Consider the following 15,355-nt stretch of genomic DNA (forward strand, 5'->3'; position numbering starts at 1 on the left):
GCTGTGGCCGCAAGGTGGTCGGTGCCTGTCGTGGCGGCAATCCCCAACCCGCTGGTGGACACCGGCGTGAGGGATGCCGTCAAGCTGAAGAAGGAGTCCTATAGGACTTTTTGTCCTGTGGGTCTCTGGAGGCAGCTGATAGGTACCGCAGGCCAAGGAACGCTGCTTCGGTTGTTGCTGAGGCAAAACTCGGGCATGGGAGGAGTTTGAGAGGCCATGGAGAACGACTTTGGACGGCTTCGAGGAGATTCTGGTCCACCGTCCGCGTCTCAGGAGGGGAAGCAGTGCAGTGTCAACACCGTATATAGTGGGGATGGTGCGCTGCTGACCTCACTCGGGGACGTGGGTCGGTGGGAGGAGTACTTCAAGACCTCCTCAATCCCACTAACATGCCTTCCAATGAGGAAGCAGAGCCTGGGGACTCTGAGGTGGGCTCTCCCATCTCTGGGACTGAAGTCACCGAGGTGGTCAAAAAACTCCTTGGTGGCAGGGCCCGGGGTGGATGAGATCGCCGAGTTCCTTAAGGCTCTGGATGTTGTAGGACTGTCTTGGTTGACACGCCTCTGCAACATCGCATGGACATCGGGACAGTGCCTCTGGATTGGCAGACGGGGTGGTGGTCCCCTCTTTAAAAAGGGGGACCGGAGGGTGTGTTCCAACTATAGAGGGATCACACTCCTCAGCCTCCCTGGAAAAGTCTATTCGGGGTTCTGGAGAGGAGGGTCCGTCGGATAGTGAACCTCGGATTCAGGAGGAACAGTGTGGTTTTAGCCCTGGTCGCGAACAGTGGACCAGCTCTTCACCCTTAGCAGAGTCCTGGAGGGTGCATGGGAGTTTGCCCGACCGGTCTACATGTGTTTTGTGGACTTGGAAAAGGCATTCGACCGTGTCCCTCGGGAATCCTGTGGGGGTGCTCGGGAGTATGGGGTACCGGACCCCTGATAAGAGCTGTTCGGTCTCTGTACAACCGTGTCAGAGCTTGGTCCGCATTGCCGCAGTAAGTCGAGCCCGCTTCCAGTGAGAGTTGGACTCCGCCAGGGCTGCCCTTTGTCACCGATTCTGTTCATAACTTTTATGGACAGAATTTCTAGGCGCAGCCAGGGTGTTGAAGGGGTCCGGTTTGGTGGACTCAGGATTGGGTCACTGCTTTTTGCAGATGATGTTGTCCTGTTTGCTTCATCAGGCCGTGATCTTCAGCTCTCTGGATCGGTTCGCAGCTGAGTGTGAAGCGGCTGGGATGAGAATCAGCACCTCCAAATCCGAGCATGGTCCTCAGCCGAAAAGGGTGGAGTGCCCTCTCAGGGTTGGGGAAGAGATCCTGCCCCAAGTGGAGGAGTTCAAGTATCTCGGGGTCTTGTTCACGAGTGAGGGAAGAATGGAGCGTGAGATCGACAGGCGGATCGGTGCGGCATCCGCAGTGATGCGGGCTCTGCATCGGTCTGTCGTGGTGAAAAAGGAGCTGAGCCGTAAGGCAAAGCTCTCAATTTACCAGTCGATCTACCTTCCTACCCTCACCTATGGTCATGAGCTATGGGTAGTGACCGAAAGAACGAGATCACGAATACAAGCGGCTGAAATGAGTTTCCTCCGCAGGGTGTCTGGGCTTTCCCTTAAAGATAGGGTGAGAAGCTCAGTCATCCGGGAGGGGCTCAGAGTAGAGCCGCTGCTCCTCCGCATCGAGAGGAGTCAGATAAGGTGGCTCGGCATCTGATCAGGATGCCTCCTGGACGCCTCCCTGGTGAGGTGTTCCGGGCACGTCCAACCGGGAGGAGGCCCCGGGGAAGACCCAGGACACGCTGGAGGGACTATGTCTCCCGGCTGGCCTGGGAACGCCTTTGGGATTCTCCCGAAGAGCTGGAAGAAGTGGCCGGGAGAGGGAAGTCTGGGCCTCTCTGCTTAAGCTGCTGCCCCGCGACCCGACCTCGGATAAGCGGAAGAGAATGGATGGATGGATGGATGGATGTTTGGTTTTCCTACTTTGCTATATTGTTGGGCAATGCCTTAGCAAGCCTTGAACATTGAGTGCTATGTCATGGGGATGTGTTCCTACTCTCTCACCTTAGTTTACCCACACCTCTGTGTTTGCCCTCACAACTCCAAAATTTTGCTGCCTGATTTCCTTGTGTTCCTTTCTATGTGTATTGTCTTTTTCATAGAATTTTTAGCTCATGTGCACTAAATCATTCTTTTGTTTTTTAGGTGGACAAGAAGATTGTTCGTACTGAAATTGGAGTTTTGCTCCGGCTTTCACACCCAAATATAGTAAGTATACTACAAACACACTTCCCTGCCTTCACATTTTTTTCAAATGTAATCTTATCTTAATATACAATTGCATGAATTTTGTAGAAAGAGGTCTGTGAAATTCTGTAAAACAAGGCTGCTATTTAGAAACTCAAAGCTCATAAAGGACTTGAACTGACAAGGTCAGTTTAATGTTGTTTGTAAACAGGCAGCCCTCAATTAATGTCAGGATCACAGTAGCCATAAATATGATGTTCAGTAACGTGTCTCTAATTGAATCATAATTTCCTAGTGCTCATACTGATTTACGAGTACATTGGGAATTAAATACCAGCTTTGTAAAACATGTACAGAGTTGTATTGAAGAGAAAAGACAAAGTGGAAAGAGCTGAGTGTTCAGACTCTCTAGGTTTTCAACACCTCAACAGAAGCTAATCATTAGCAAGGAATAAAGAGTTTTAAAACTGTTCTCCTTGCAATTATACATACAGATCACCAGGTTCCAGATATTTATGATTCTGGACTGGTCAACATACTCCCATTGTCTCAAAAAATCTAGTGTAGCTGGTAAAATGTGCAACTAGTTGGTCACTGGCTTGGGCAACATCATAAACTGGGTCCAATATTCAAGCTAAAACAACTTGCAGAAAAGATGTTCAATTTTACATCTTTTTTCATATTGTGGTTGGGGCTACCCTGTAGCATAAGGAGTGTGGTCAAAGGTCGCAAACGTCACACCAACAAATAATGGTTGTACCAAATTAATACACCAGTTACACTGTGCAACAACACTTTTGTTCTAAGGATTGTGATGGGTGATCTAAGCATATGATGAATCAATGATGAATCCAAATATGAAGTCAGAATTTTTCTATCAAGCTTAGTCTTCTTGTAACACCACCTTCATATTTTCAAAATTTAGTGTCTTCACCAGACAAAATATAAATAAGTAGAAAAAGTTTTCAAATATTAATCACTATTAAATAAAAAAAAACCTGTTCTGGAAACTCTTAGCTGTGAACACAGTATGGATGAGTGGCACTAGTTCATTGACTCCTCAAAAGTTAGCATGAAAGCTGTCCTTCTCAATAACGGAAATAAATTCCCTTCTGTAACTGGAGCACATGCTACTATCATGACAGAGTTGTATGAGAACGTGAAGTTAGTTTTAGAAAATATTTAGTATCAGAAATATAAGCGGGATATCTGTGAAGATCTAAAGTGATTGCACTTTTATTTGGCTTGCAGCTTCATTACAATAAATACAGTTTTGTATTGAAGCTAATCGTGGATAACAGTCAGTTTCAGAAATAAAATAAGTGTCTGTGAAGATCTATAGGTGATTGCACTTGGCTTGGTTACACCATATTCTCCTGTTTTTTTCTGTGATTAGGACAACAGAGACTTAAACTCTGTTAAAGCAATGGGTAAAACACAAGCAGAAGTTTTGTACTTGAGAAATAATTTCCTCAGATTAGTGATGGATTAAGGAAGACTTTTTTTAGGTCTTCAGGTTAGAAAAGTGTTAAAAAATGGGAAATTTGAAGAAGAGTTGAATGAATTTCAGAAAGATGGTTAGCAGAGCCTCAAAAGTGTCTGAAAAAACCTATTTGGAAATCATAAGGCTGAAGACTATCCTGAAAGAGTGAGTGAACTCCTCAGGTTTCACCAAAGAGTTGGTGCAATGCCAATGAAGATTCATTTCTTGGACTTTTTTTCCTGTAGACCTTAGGGTGGTTAATGATGAACATGGTGGGTGTTTTCATCAGGACATTTGCTGAAATGCTGAAAGGTGTTACCAAGACAAGTGGAGTCCTAGTATACTGGCTAGCTACTGCTGGACTCCCATTATTTTGCTGATTACTTCTACAAAAAATTCTACTAAAATGTGTTCTTGGACTGCTCATGTTCACTTAGCTTTTAATTCACTTCAATCAGCAATCAGTATTTACATTGGCTTTCTACTTTTAAAAGTTGAACTAGATACTTTAAGTGTTAGCACATAAGTCATACTATCCCAATATTTTCTCCATGTGCTTATTTATCCTGTAAACTTACCTCAGTTTAACAGAATTGTGTTGTTAGAAATCACAAATTACTTATTTTATTTTTACTTATTTATATTTATTGACACATTAGAGAGAGGCATTGTGCTGCATGTTGGCCGAACATCCAAGTACAAATTTAGGTACTCTGTACACGGGACTGCTACCACTATTATGACCATTAAGACTGCATTGAATTAGGCAAGTGTGATCAATTACCAAGCCAGCAAAGATGTGCTACAGCACAGAAGGAAAGCCTGAATGAAAGACAAGAGAGCAGGCCTGCCTAGCCATGGAAATTTACACAATTCTAAAACTTCACCAAGCACTAAAGTGATCAAACTACAAGTTAGGTGTTGTTCATGCTAAAAAAAAAAGGATCCATGATAATAGTAATGAAGGCTGGCTCATATTCTGAAAGTTATATTGAGATGAGCCTGTTTAAGTTTAATAGAGATAAGAAGTACTTGGATGATGGTGTGCCCCCATTTGCTTAAAGAGCAGTATGGGCATTTGAGTAACAGAAAGAGTGAGCAAGTTCCCTCAGACCACTTGAGAGCATCAGGGGTCTCTTTCATTGGTTAGTCCATCGAAGTTGTTTAGTTCTTCAACATTGTCTAAGGCCTCAGCATTATAGCAGCACCTGGGACTGCAAAGGGAGCTCTGGGGAGGCAACCACAGGGTTTCCTGAGGATATATATGACTTAAAGTAGTCTTGATAATTACCTTGTAAATACTCCCAAGATTTGGGTTTAAAGCTGCACATTGGCCATTCAGTTGCTGAAGTGGAGAAGAAAGAGGGAGAGAGCAAGTAAGTGGACAGAACACCAACCAGAGACATGCACATTCTGCACTAGTGAAGAAAGGCATAGGAGGTGTAGGGTTTTATTTTTAATTTGTTACTTTGCCTTCTGCTAACTGTCTGTGTTCCTTTCCTTGTGTTTATCTGTAATATAGTAAACACTGTCTATATTTTATTACTTTGGTCTCCTTGGTTCATTTTGAGGTTTAAGACACTTTGATAGCAGCCCCTGGTGTCACGCTATCAAAAGTTAAACAGGTAATATAGTTGGTAGAAGAGGATGTATTGAGTTCATTTAAATGAAGCAGCTTATCACTTCTACTCATTTAGACTTCACCTTTAACTGGGGCTTAATGTTTTTGCCATTAAGAAATGTAATAAGTGCAGAGTTTGGAAACTGCTTGTTAGTGAGGAGAGATGGATAAAGCTCTTGGTGTGCAGCTAGTGGCGGTTCAGAAAGGTCGGTGAATCATCAACTTTAATTGCAGGGCTAAATAAACAGCTAATTAATGAACACAATGCTGGCCGTCACACTCTACCTAATGGTTAGAGTTGTGTTCTTCTCTTTCTGTAGTTGAAGTACTAGGTTCAATTATCATTCTTTCAACTTCAATTCACCTTCCTTCAACTTGAATAATTTTGATTTGACTAATGAACAGGAAAAATTATAATTTTAGAAAGTTAAAGAGCATTTTCCATAAACCTATAACCCTTTAATCACTGATGTTTCCAAATCCTATCTGAGTTGTGTCAAATTTTGTGTTATCACATATTCATATAATAAATTAATAAAAATCATAAATCGAATAATTTTAACTTGTACCATTGATACTTCTGTTTTAAGAATCTGTTTATTCTTGTTCGAAGTTGAAGGAAGTCAGCAGTGAACCTTTGATGGATTCCAGCCCTTCAAAGGGCACACTTTCACCCACAGTAGACTAGTCTGGAGTCACCTGATACATATCTTACAGGTGTGGAATGAAAGCTAAGAATAAAAAACTCACAGAGGCACAGGAAGTACCTGAATAGTACACTTTTAGAGGTCAAGCTAAGTCCCAAACACAGGCTCCCATAACCAAGCAATACAATTACTAATAATTTACCATACAATATGTCTAGGGTGTCTTCATTTTCATTCAGACCTGATGCCAGCCAGCTGTGCTGAAGCCATATTCTGGCACATATTCATGCTGTATGTATTATTCTTTACTAAAATGCTAAATGTGTTTCTGTTTTCAGATTAAACTGAAAGAAATATTTGAGACTCCCACAGAGATCAGTCTGGTGCTGGAACTTGTCACAGGAGGCGAGCTTTTTGACAGGTTAGTTGCATTTTAACAAAAAGCCTTGTTTTGTGTGGAAGCCTTTTTTGTTGCTATTACAATGACAGCATAATGGGCAATTTGGAAGTGGGGGAAGTGAGGTGGAGGTGGGGGTGGCTAACATTCACTTGTGAGCTATAGCTCATTATTCAGAACAACATTATGCAATATCTTCACAGCAGGAAAAGCTAGCTTGAGTAGATTGTTAAATATGTGCTGTAATAAAGGTGCAGAGGTGTTCATCTATGCTGCCGTGTTTCAGAATAAAAATAATGTAACATCATCACAACTGGTTTAACCCATTTTGGGATCACAGAGGCTAGAATCGTTTCTGGCAGAAACCAACTCTAGATTGGATGCCAGTCTATTGCAGAGCCCACTCATGCACATTTTTATTATCTCTACTTGGAGCACGTGTGAAATTTTTATTGTTCTAATTATCTAATAAAGTGTAAGCAGAATAGCAAAGCTTTAGTGCTACAGTTACAACGTGAAATAACCATTGAAAATGATACCCAATTGCTTTCTCCAATACTGCATATAATTTTAGCATTAATTTATGTTGTTGTTAATGGTCTTGTATTTGGCATTCCTGCACAAACACAATAGAGATTATGCACCAGGGTGGCGCAGTAATTAATTGTTTTATCTCAAGGCTCTGGCAGACTGGGTTTGAATCCCTTCTTTGTGGATGTGCCTTTTCATAGACTGGCCCCAGTTCAATTCAGTTCACAGTGGATTCAGAAAGTAGTCAGGCACCTTCACTTTTTTCATATTTTAATATGTTGCAGCCTTGTGCTAAAATCATTGAAGTTTGTTTTTCCCAAACATTTTTTCAAATTTATTAAAAATGAAAAACTGAAATATCACATTAACACATGTATTCAGACAGCCCTTTTCTATGACATTTGAAATTCCGCTCAGGTGCACTCTTTCTATAGATCATTGTTGAGATGTTTCTGCACCTTTGTTTGGAGTCCCCCGTTGTCAGTTAAATTGATTTAAAGCCATGGAGTCTGTTCAAATAAGCAAAGGAAGACAGAGAGAGAGGAGTGCTGATATTTTCATACAGCATTGCATAAAGGGGTTGACTGAATACTCCGCAGTCTGAAATTCAAAATTTGAGCAAGTCACTTTGTTTGTGGAGTTTGAACATACTCCTTGTTTCTTGTTTGTTTTTTTTCTGTTTATGTTGTGGTTTCCACCCACATCCCAAAGATGTGCAGGTTAGACTCATTGGTAACTGGCCTAGTCTACACCAAATAAGAGTAGTGTATGCATGAGCATGCCCTGTGCTGGACTGGAGAACTGTCCAGGGTTGGGTACTGCTTTTTGCCCAATGCTCTCTGCCCCAATAGAATGTGGATGGAAAATGGTTTAAGCAAAAAGTAATAACTGGCTGCTATTATGCCCTTGGGCAGTTGGCACTATAAGCATCATATGTGCACTTCAGGCAGACAGACAGTTATCCAGACAGTATAAAATCAAGAGACAAGCACAACTTAGAAATCTTATTGCTTTTAGTCATAGTTGTTGAACCAAAACTTAAGTCAGCATTCTGGCTGACTAATTATACCCTTAGGGAATGTGCTGCTGCTTGCCCCTCGGTGCTCAACTTCAGAGTTGTACAGTTGACTTTACAAGAGCTCCATCTGCCCAAACTCATGTTGAGCTATAACCTTGAAGTTACCCTCACTAATTGACTTGGCATCATCTCTGTCACTCCTCATAGTCAGAGGTATGAATACAGTGTACCCCCTGTCTAATATTCTTTCTTATTCTACATTATTCTCAGTGAGTGTTAACACATTACATTGACATTAAAGTGACCCAATTAGTCTTATGCCCACTTCTCACAAATGTTATTCACTTAGAAGTAAGACTATCACAACAGCCAATAAAATCATATTAAAAATAAATATACACTAGTGGTCAAAATGTTTAGAACATCCCCATTTTTCCAATTTTAATTGAAATGTAAGCAATTCAGGTCCAGTGATTAACCTGAAATGGTACAAATGTCGCAGTAAAAAAAAAATTAGTTTATGACACATTGAAATGTAATAAATATATATATATATATATATATATATATATATAAAGGCCTTTTTCATGGAACATGTAATGGAATAACAACTTTCATGCTTTCTGCATCAATTGAATTTAATTAAACCTTGAAAGTGGATGCAAACAATTCTTGCAGGTGTCCCAGCTTGTGCTGATTACTTACAAACCCTCTGTCTCTATAAAAGCAGTATTGGAACAAACCGTGCTGTTGCAGCCTCTGAAGCATTATTTGGACAGTGTTGCACTGTATATTGTTATCATTGTGACCAGAAAAAAAGGCAATTAACAAATGAAGACAGAAAATTAAACGTGTAGCTCTGTCCTTTAGAGAAATTGCAAAGAAAGTGAGGATAAAAATAGAATAAGCTACGAGAGCAAGTTGTTTGCCCAGTCTCTTTTGGTCAATTGACTGACATCTAGCTTAGTGGCTTTGTTCTTTTTATCCTAATCAAATGGAAGAGGTGGGGCTTGAGGAGGATGTGATGTCAGACGTTTTTCATCTGGCCTTCTTCTAGTCTGAAGAGATAAATTATTATTGTGAGGAAAATTGTTCTATCTACCTGGTACACCCCCATATTGCTTTGAGAAGAGTCTGTGTAGGATGCTCCTGATTCCTGCATGTGCGAAAGAACCCAATGTGTCAGTGACTGCAGCTTCCTACACTATAAAAAGGAACTTGCAAACTAAAGAAAACTCTAACAGAAACAGGTCTGACAAACCCAAAGCCATAATTGAATCAGAACACAGGTTTCTGAAAGTCAACAGCTTACGTGATAGGTGCCTCAAAGTAACAGTGGTTAAAATTGGCAAGTGTTCACCGTTTGAGTGGTAGAAAAAAAATCCACTACCAAAGTAGTCAGAGTTTTAGATCAGTGGTCCCCAACCTTTTTAACACCAAGGACCGCTTTACTAGAAGCAAATTCTTTCAGGGACCAATGGGGGGGGATTCGGGGCGGGTTCGTAGGGCAGTTTTATACACAATTTACTTTACATTTCTATTATTATTAAGTTATAATATCATAATAGAAATTATACAACCTGCCATAATGCAGAATCAGTGGGAGCCCTGAGCTTGTTTTCCTGCAACCAGACAATACCATCTTGGGATGATGGAAGGCAGTGGCACACAAAGTGTGTTGCTTATGTTTAGTCTACTCCATAATCTCGTTTTGGTTGCTGTCACTGCAGAAAATGCTGCCTCACAAAGATAGGATGTTGGAAATGGAAGCAGATGTTCCAGTGCTTTTGTGGCAGCCTCAGGATATTCCACCTTGACTTTAATCCAAAATGTATGGAGATTTGAAGTTGTCTCAAACATTCAAACATACTTTTAAGGCCACCATCAAGTGCAGCCTCAAGCAGTTGATCCTCTCAAAGCACAGGCAAAGTTGATTCATGTGGCTTATTTACAAATGGGTCACGGATCCATTCCTTCCCATTTCGGGGGTCTTTTGTGGTTAGGAATAATGCTCAAACTCTATTGAAAGCTGAGATATAGGTGATCATACATCAGCTGGGAGAAAGAAGGCCCTGGCTTGGTATCTTTAACAACCTATGCTAACGTTTGAAACATATCAAAAATCCCAATGTTCACTCGTCGACTCCATAAATCGTTTGGCTTTGAATGCAGCCACTTTATCTGCCATCTTGAACAACGGGTATCTTCTGCCTCTGCCCCATGTGTTGCTGCTCCACTGCTGCCTCAGAGTTTCCTCCTCAGGCTCCTCCAGCACTACTCCAGCATGGCTGGATACTGAGTCTGCAGAGTAGGTAAAGGTCGGGTGCCCAATAGTGCCTGTATGCCTTGTTCATATTGTGAGGTTTCTGAACTCTTTTGGGATCCCCCCCACCCAACGGGAACGTCACTCTGAAGTGCGTCCCGAAGCGTGATTGCCACATCTGTGTAAGATTGTTTGTCCTTTGCTGAGGCAGGGCAACAGCAGGCTCACAGCGCTGCAGTGAAATGACACAGAAGCGATTCCAAAAAAATGTTCGTGGTCATGCTATAACACCCTGTCTTACACCACAAAACACGAGACTGAATCTCAGTACTTTAGCAAAACCAGCTTTATTCAGCTTGAAACAGGAACAGCACGGTTATTTATTGTAGTGTGATCTGCCACTCTCCTATAAACAGACACAGCATTAGGCAGGGTTGTGACTAGGTTAGTGGCCAAGTAATCCTGTTCCCTGCATTTACAATGTGCATCACCCATCAAGATCTTTTCTGTTTGTTTTGGCGGAGAGACGCAGCAGAGCTGTGAGCCTGCTGTTGCCCCAGCAACAGATAAACAGTCTTAAACAGACATGGTGATCACACTTCGGGACACTCTTTGGCGTGTTGTCCCATTGACAGAGGTCCCAAGAGAGTTTAGAAACCTCATATTTTCTTGAATGAGTGCTGCATAAATAGGAATGTTTCTTGAACGAATATCACTGAACCACATAAAACTGTGTTCAAGTGCAGCAGTTTGCATACATTTGCAATCCGAGATTTTTATTCTTTTTTTGCATATAACAAAGACATATGGATTGCATTTGACATTTCAACAGATTGCCCATCACAAACATTAACACTGTTATTGTTTTTTCTTGTCTGCCGTTTCTATAGGAGGATGACAATGAGCTAAATTCCAATGGATGTTTTTCAAATGTTGACGAGCGATAAGCAAAAGGTATCACTGAAATCCACAGATAAGAAAAACAGCAAAAAAACAGTATGAGGAAAGTTTGAAGAAAGAAAATTTTTATACAATGTTTCTGTTTGGGGATCATTGTGCAAATGTGCACAACTGAGCTGCGACCACAGAATTAACTGCTCTGTGGATGATTCATTCAAGCGTTTCATGGTCACTTCGTTGTAATGAAAGTATCTGCTGAATGTACTTCGTAGTAACGAGATTTCTATAGACTCGTTTCATATGGGGAAACTGTCGGGATCATAAAAATACTTTGTTGTAATACTCTCTCACCTCGGTCTCTCTCCTCTCACTGCGCTGCTACAAAGCCCTGCCCGCCTAGCGTTCTGAAAAGTGTCCTCTGTGAAGGGGGCAGCCATTTAGCTGTAGCCCTTCATTGAGTGAGTCTCCGTTGCCGGCAGTCCTCTCACGGCCCGGCTGTCGTCTGCGGCCTGCTAGTGGGCCGCGGACCAGCGGTTGGGGACCCCTGTTTTAGATCACTTCCATTTTTCCAGTTTTTGCTGATAAATACACATAGATTAATGTCTCATTGTACTCTGTAATTAAACAGAAATTGAGACTTGCTTACTTTGACCACTGTTAATTACTGCTAGAAGCTGTTGTCCTGTAATTAGTTAGACTTATTTAATGGATAAACAGAAATATCTGTAAAAATTAAAATATGATCACTGATATTCCACATTTGACTACCTGAACTGTAGAAATAAAGTGTGATAACTGTCCCTAAACATTCATCAATGTGGTCGCTGCCAGCCATCTAATGTCAGCTAGTAAAATAAAGTACAATCAAGTGTCACCTTTCATTTGTCAACCAACTAAATAAAGAATAACTATGCCTCCATTCAATCTTACAACCTCAGCAAAACATGTAGGTTATGGTCATGACCTTCTCAGACTTGCATCATAATACTGAAGTGTAATCACTGGACAACCCATTCTGTAACATTTTGTCACTGCCACACTGTGAATAAAGCATGACACTGTGTCCTACTGTCATCCTCTGAAGCAAATTGTTATAACAGATATTCAAACAGGACAGCCCAGCAATCTTAAGAGACCCGGTGCTTCATTTGTAAAGCTTGTGTACATATTTAAAGGGGCTCAAAATGTGCATATGCAATTTCCCAGATAACATTGGAATTTATAAAAGAAAACTTGATGGAGGGACAAGCGTATATTTACAGCAATTCTGACCCAGGTGTATGCAACATTTTGGATAAACTACAAAATAACGACGCCCTTGATCAAGTAAGGAGGGGGAGCCAAATCAGCTAAATGATGAGTCACATACAGAACATAATAATTCATATCACCAAACCATTACTATAACGTTTGTTGATGTGACAAACATATTACTCCTCAAAAATGATGAATATGATGTAAAAAATGTAGTTCACTTTTATGAGGGCCAATGCTATATTTGCATTGAAAATTTTTTTTGGTTTTTCATCAGTTTATATTAGCTATTTGTTGACACTTTTCAGGAGACTATCCAGCAGGTCAAGAATATCTTAGCCAAACTTCACTTCATCAAGCTCGTGGTGCTGGAAGCCATAAACCAACCATTGAAGCACTATATCCCATTTTTGTGAAGTTTGGGTGCACATACATCTACAGTTACTAAACGAAGGTTGTATATATGCACGGTTGCCAGAGGCCAGAAGCACCGAAAGTGCACACACACAGCGCCCCAGAATCAAACCCAGTGGCTTCCCAGAGTCAGTAGGTGGCGTCCAAACAACACAACACAACCTGTAAACTAAACTTCAGGTCACAATACAACTGCCACCCGAACGCGAACGCGCACACCACCGCATATACAACCTTCGTTTAGTAATGTAGATCTCCAAGCTGGGATCAGAGGCCAGAAGCAAGCCGTGCACAATACAACCCCGCCCCGAACGCGAACGTGCACACCACCACATATACAACCTGTTGACGTTGACCAGATAAATAACCAAGTGATTGGATTTTTTCCTGGAGAAAGCCACATCTTTCTAAGTACTGACAGTGTTGATTCTGAACACGAAACTGAGTATCTTAATTTCCTGTATATTTAGAATATTTAAACACTATTAACCCGGCCGGATTACCACAACACACTCTTAATCTTAAAGTGGGGACAATAGTCATGCTATTAAGAAACCCTAATACTAAACAAGGTTTATGCAATGGTACACGTTTGGTTGTGAACTGCAAGAGAGAAAATGTTATTGAGGCACAAGTGCTTATGGGATCCCATACTGACAATACTGTTTTGATTCCTAGAATTGACCTTACAAGTCCTGACCTGGAATTACCTTTTAAACTTAAACAATGCCAATTTCCCATTAAGGCTGCATTTGCCATGATGATCAACAAATTCCAAGGACAAACTATGGACAAAGTAGGGATTTACCTATCTGAGCCTGTATTTGGACATGGACAACTTTATGTTGCCTTTTCAAAAATCCGGCGTTCATGTGACGTTAAAAGTGAAGGTTTTAACTACTCCATACCAGGGAGAACTGATTCAACGACAAGAAACCATCTTCATCAAAAATTTCCTTATAAACAACATTTGTGGTAAACTATTTTGAATTTACCATTTTATGAACTTTTTGTTTCCAATTTACTTCATTTAAACCTTTGCACTGCAATATTTTTTTTACTTATGAGTTCAACAACTCAAAGACATTTTGGACTTAAATGATATAACAATTAAATTTCAATTTTTGTTTTAATAAATTTGTTAATTTTAGTACAAATATATTTATTTAATAAAATGAAAACTTTCCCAGGACACTTCATCCTCCATGATTTTTCATCCCTCCAAAGATCGGAGGGAACAGAAAGTGATTGCCATTGTTGGATTTGCGATTCTTTAGAGAGTCGGGGTTTACTGGTAAAATATAACATGGTTTTGCCAGCACAAAGAGACAATTTGCATCAATGTTCCATCCCAGAACAATTTATTGCACCTGGCAAGAATGAAGCTGCTTTTGTTAACTCTGAGCAGTTACGTCAATGCACAAGTCATCTGCAATGCCAAGGTGAGACTGACAAACGTCATGGCTCAGTGGTATGGGTTAGCCCGTGATTTGTTTATTTTGAGGCAAAGAAGGCTTGACAGACAAGATGGTGCTGTATGTGGGTGGCTGGCATATTGTTAAGGTAACTAACTGAGCCGTCATTTTTTCATATGGCTTGTTCTATTCATTGCAACAGCAATCATGTCATTAACTGTTTCAGGTAAAGGTGGCTGCCCACTAAGAATGTTGTGCCTTACAACTTTCCCTATCCCTCAGAACACAAAGGTGAGACACTATAATGCCACGCATGATCTGTACTCTCAGTTGCGGAGCATAGTCAGATACTCTTGAACGCAAGTGGCAGTGTCTCAATGCATCAGGTGGGAGGCTGCTCTAGTAGCCAATTAAGTTCTGCAACATTGTGATTAGCGTGCTGCATATTTAGGTGTTTTAGGGTGGTAATCTTCTCACGTTCACATATGCATATTTACAAGGGGTTTGTGATTTACAAAGTGTACATTGCATTGAAATATGCGTATGGCAGGTTTTATAAATTAGATTTTTTTTTTGGCATACACATTTTCCTGTTTTTTTTCGCACGCGCACATTTTCCCACTCGAATCCACACAAAGTTTTATAAACGAGGCATGTGGTCTCTACCTTTGTGCATCCTGCAAGGTCTCCTCATGTTTACTTCAGTTCTACTCCTGGTTCCCACCTTTTATACAGAGTTCCTGAGATAGACACTGGGCCCTTTGAACTCAGACTGGATAAACTGTTCAGAAAATGGATGAAGAAATGCCTAAAAGACAGCTTGTGATGGCCCTGTTGCCCACAGCCTTGGGCTTCTTCCGTTTCCAGGGACATCGATAGTCATAACCAGGGGGTAGAGTAGGGCAAGTGAAGACACAACATGAAGTTATGATGTTATGATAACCACACACATGCATTTGGGGATTTAGGAAGAAATTGGAAGTACCAGAAGAAAAACATATTGAGACATGGGGAGAACATGCAGACTCCACATGAACAACTACCATGCATGTGATTTGAAACTAGTCCCTTAGATCTGTGAGGCATTATTACTATTCACTGTGTTGCACACCCACATCTGTGGCCAAATCAAATACATTTTCATGTCTGTGTTTAGAAAGCTGAATGAACA

At 41.0% G+C, this 15,355-nt stretch overlaps 1 protein-coding gene across 2 annotated transcripts in view; it reads left to right on the forward strand.

The window, feature by feature from the left end:
• The window catches only part of camk4 (calcium/calmodulin-dependent protein kinase IV), a 327,338-nt gene that overhangs the window by 219,977 nt on the left and 92,006 nt on the right, over nt 1-15,355 (forward strand). For both annotated transcript variants that reach the window (XM_039759420.1, XM_039759421.1), the window contains 2 exons: nt 2,200-2,262; nt 6,331-6,413. In XM_039759420.1, the coding sequence (XP_039615354.1) occupies nt 2,200-2,262; nt 6,331-6,413 (146 nt within the window). The remainder of the gene's footprint in view (nt 1-2,199; nt 2,263-6,330; nt 6,414-15,355) is intronic.

The sequence above is a fragment of the Polypterus senegalus genome, chromosome 7 (genome assembly GCF_016835505.1).
Source record: "Polypterus senegalus isolate Bchr_013 chromosome 7, ASM1683550v1, whole genome shotgun sequence".
Classification (NCBI taxonomy): domain Eukaryota; kingdom Metazoa; phylum Chordata; class Cladistia; order Polypteriformes; family Polypteridae; genus Polypterus; species Polypterus senegalus.